Source organism: Rasamsonia emersonii, assembly GCF_000968595.1.
Source record: "Rasamsonia emersonii CBS 393.64 chromosome Unknown ctg1118621760388, whole genome shotgun sequence".
In the NCBI taxonomy this organism is placed as follows: domain Eukaryota; kingdom Fungi; phylum Ascomycota; class Eurotiomycetes; order Eurotiales; family Trichocomaceae; genus Rasamsonia; species Rasamsonia emersonii.
In genome coordinates this window covers 40,384-43,245 of record NW_013563036.1, presented here as the reverse complement: position 1 = coordinate 43,245, position 2,862 = coordinate 40,384, and the positions used below count along the sequence as shown (strand labels likewise).

General features: G+C 49.9%; 1 protein-coding gene across 1 annotated transcript; it reads right to left on the bottom strand.

Annotated features, from left to right (window-relative positions):
- Window positions 1-1,096: 1,096 nt before the first annotated feature.
- Window positions 1,097-2,615, bottom strand: T310_6255 (uncharacterized protein; the record flags this gene model as incomplete). The annotated part of the gene is made up of 2 exons (XM_013470921.1): window positions 1,097-2,308; window positions 2,487-2,615. The coding sequence occupies 2 exons, from the start codon at window positions 2,613-2,615 to the stop codon at window positions 1,097-1,099; spliced, it is 1,341 nt and encodes a 446-aa protein (XP_013326375.1).
- Between the last annotated feature and the right edge of the window lie 247 nt (window positions 2,616-2,862).

The following is a 2,862-nucleotide window of genomic DNA, read 5'->3' as shown; positions in this document are numbered from 1 at the left end:
TAGAATTTTCTTTAGATTACTTGAATTGAAGCAAAAGCGTGACGTGACGGTAATAATAACCAATGCTTTTTTTTTCGGAAACTGGGCGTTGAGAGCGAGCAGCGCAGAAGGAAGGTGCAATGATTTATTTATTCGTGTTCGTCTTGTCTTGTCTTGTCTTGTCTTGTCTTTGAATAATGGAAGGGATATTTCTTCTCTAAATAGATAGAGTAATTATAGGGGACTTGAAAGTCAAAGACTCCCACCAGTTTGGACTTAGATAGATCATCTGGTAATACTAAGTAAGCCCTATATATAACTAACTCCAACCCTACCTATTGAGATTCTATATCAACGGGACTTCTTAGGAACAACGAAAAAAAATATGCATGATTAGTATCATCCGTGTATGTACATATATTTATGAAGTCTTCAGCGGTTATTAAAATATGTACTGTAAATAAATAAGATGAGCTAAGATCGTCACTGACCATGATCGATCATAAATAAAGAAGTCTGGTCTGGAACGTCTCGCCTTACGTCACATCATTACCCACCCACCTACCTAGAACACTAGACTTGTTTAATTAATTAACTAGGATTAGGAGTTCTATAATATAATGTCGTTATTACATATATAGTACTCCGTACAGATTATAATATAATCAGCAGAGCGAGAGTCCACTGCGTGATAGATAATTATAGTACTCTGTAGTTAGGTCAGGAATGGTGACAATAATAACGATCATAACATGCTCGAGGCAAGTAATTTACAGACTAATTAGGAATAACGATAGTGGCTTCATCAGGTTGGGGGCTTCGATCATAGTTAAGAATTTAGGCGATCGACGATTGGAATTGGATTACTCGGATAGTTTGCAGTTCCTCCAAGCCAAGAAACTCCATTCCTCTTCACTAGCCTTCTCACGCCTGTTACTGTTGCAATCGAATTCCTGTGGGGATCATTGAAATGATCAAGAGTCGCAAGTCGCAATCCGGATCATGAATATGACCGAAAAATAAGAAAAAGAAAATTAGAGAAAACCAATAACAACAAAAAAGACCACGAAAAAAAAAACGACACCCAACGCCACATAAGTCATCAGTAAAGTCATGGTCAAGACGGCGACCTCACAGCTCGCTCAAACTCCTGCTCCACCTGCCGCGCCTTGTCCATCCGCCCCAACTGCCGGTACATTAGCACCAAGTTCCGAACGATCAGGTTGGCCGTCCGGCTCCGCTCCCCCAGCTGTTTGCGACACCACCCCAGCACCTGTTCCTGCAGCGCCTCGGACTCGCCGAAACGCCCGTCCATCCGCGCATAGGCGACCGCAAGATAGTATTTCAGCGTCACCGTGTCTGAATCCTCTCCGCCGATGCTCTCCTCCAGGATGGCCACCGCCTGCTCCATAATGGCGACCATTTGCGGCTCCGGAACTTTGCCTTCCCCCTCCGCCGTCATCCGGCCGTAGGTCTCGGCCAGGTGGACGATGCACCTCCGCGTCGTCGCATCCTTCTCCCCCAGATGCACCCTGCCCGCCTCGACCGCATCCTGGAGAAGCCGGATCGCCTCGCTCAGCCGGCCCTGCGAGACGTAATCCCGGCCGGTACTGTCCATGACCGCGATCGTGTAGGGATGGCCCGGCCCGAGGAAACCAGTGCATAGCCGTAGCACCGTCTCATGCAGTTTAACCGCATCCGCAGCTTGGTCGTGGACAAAGAGGGTATCCGCGAGGTTGCACATGCGGATCAGGATGTCCATCCCCCCAGACTCGTCCTTCACGTCGCCGCGATCCCAATAGAGTCGCACGGCACTCTCGAGGGCGCGTCGCTCAAGGGCCAGCCCTTCCAAAAGCCGTCCCGGCTGCATCTTGATGTCGGCCGCCAGATTATACATGGCTGCCAACGTGTCCGGCGTCTCCAAACCCAGCGAGCGCTGTCGCGCCTCCAAGACGGCCGAGTCCAACCTCTCTGCATCACGGGCCCGGCCCTCCTGGCGATATATATGTGCCAGCAACATCCTTGCTTTCTGGGTTTCCGGGTGGTCAGGGCCAGACACTCGCTCCGTCTGCGTGAGCATGCGAAGAAGCATACCTTCGGCGTCTTTCCACTGGGCGCGCTCGACGAGGCCATCTACCGCATTCCCAAAGGCAGGGAGTTGATTCAGAAAGCTCATCATTGGAACGCTCGCTTGGCCGCATGTCCAAACCTGTAACATGGGGCTAGGTTCGAAGTCGTCTTGCTGGCTCAGCAAGACTTCTGGATTTAATGACAATAAGAGATCATGGGAAACAATGGATTGAGCAGAAACAGAAAGAGAGGGTGATGCCTATCTACAATAGCCGTTTACGCTGACGACAACGGACATTCGTCCTACTGAGATAGAAGGCAGTTCCATCAATCAGTCTCTCTTGCTCTATCTCCGAGGAGCAAGGTGCGCATACTGCCCATTGTATCTCGCCCCAAGGTTGTTCAGCACGTCAGCTTAATTGATAAACAAGGCTCACCGGCTTATACGCACGCATGACCCGTTCCTGTTTCAGCAGTGGCAGCGATGGCCATATTCCAACACAACGGTTGGCATCAGACCCCACAAGCGTGAGACAGTGGATGGCTGAACTCAAAACATAGATCATCAGTCATAAACGAGATCCAAGGTGGAGAGGGGTGCACGAGGATAGGACCCGAGCTTTATTGCTGACTTCACAGATTGGTCAACTGTCGTCGACATGGTATGGCCTTTCCCATCGCGGCCGCATCTCTGCCGATATGACGACAGGGATGTGTTTGATAGTGCAGCAGCCGACCTAAAGCTGGCTCATTTAGCTTGTCACAAGTCTCAGCTCCATCTCGGTTGTTTGACTTCGCAGCGCTGTGGCGTCA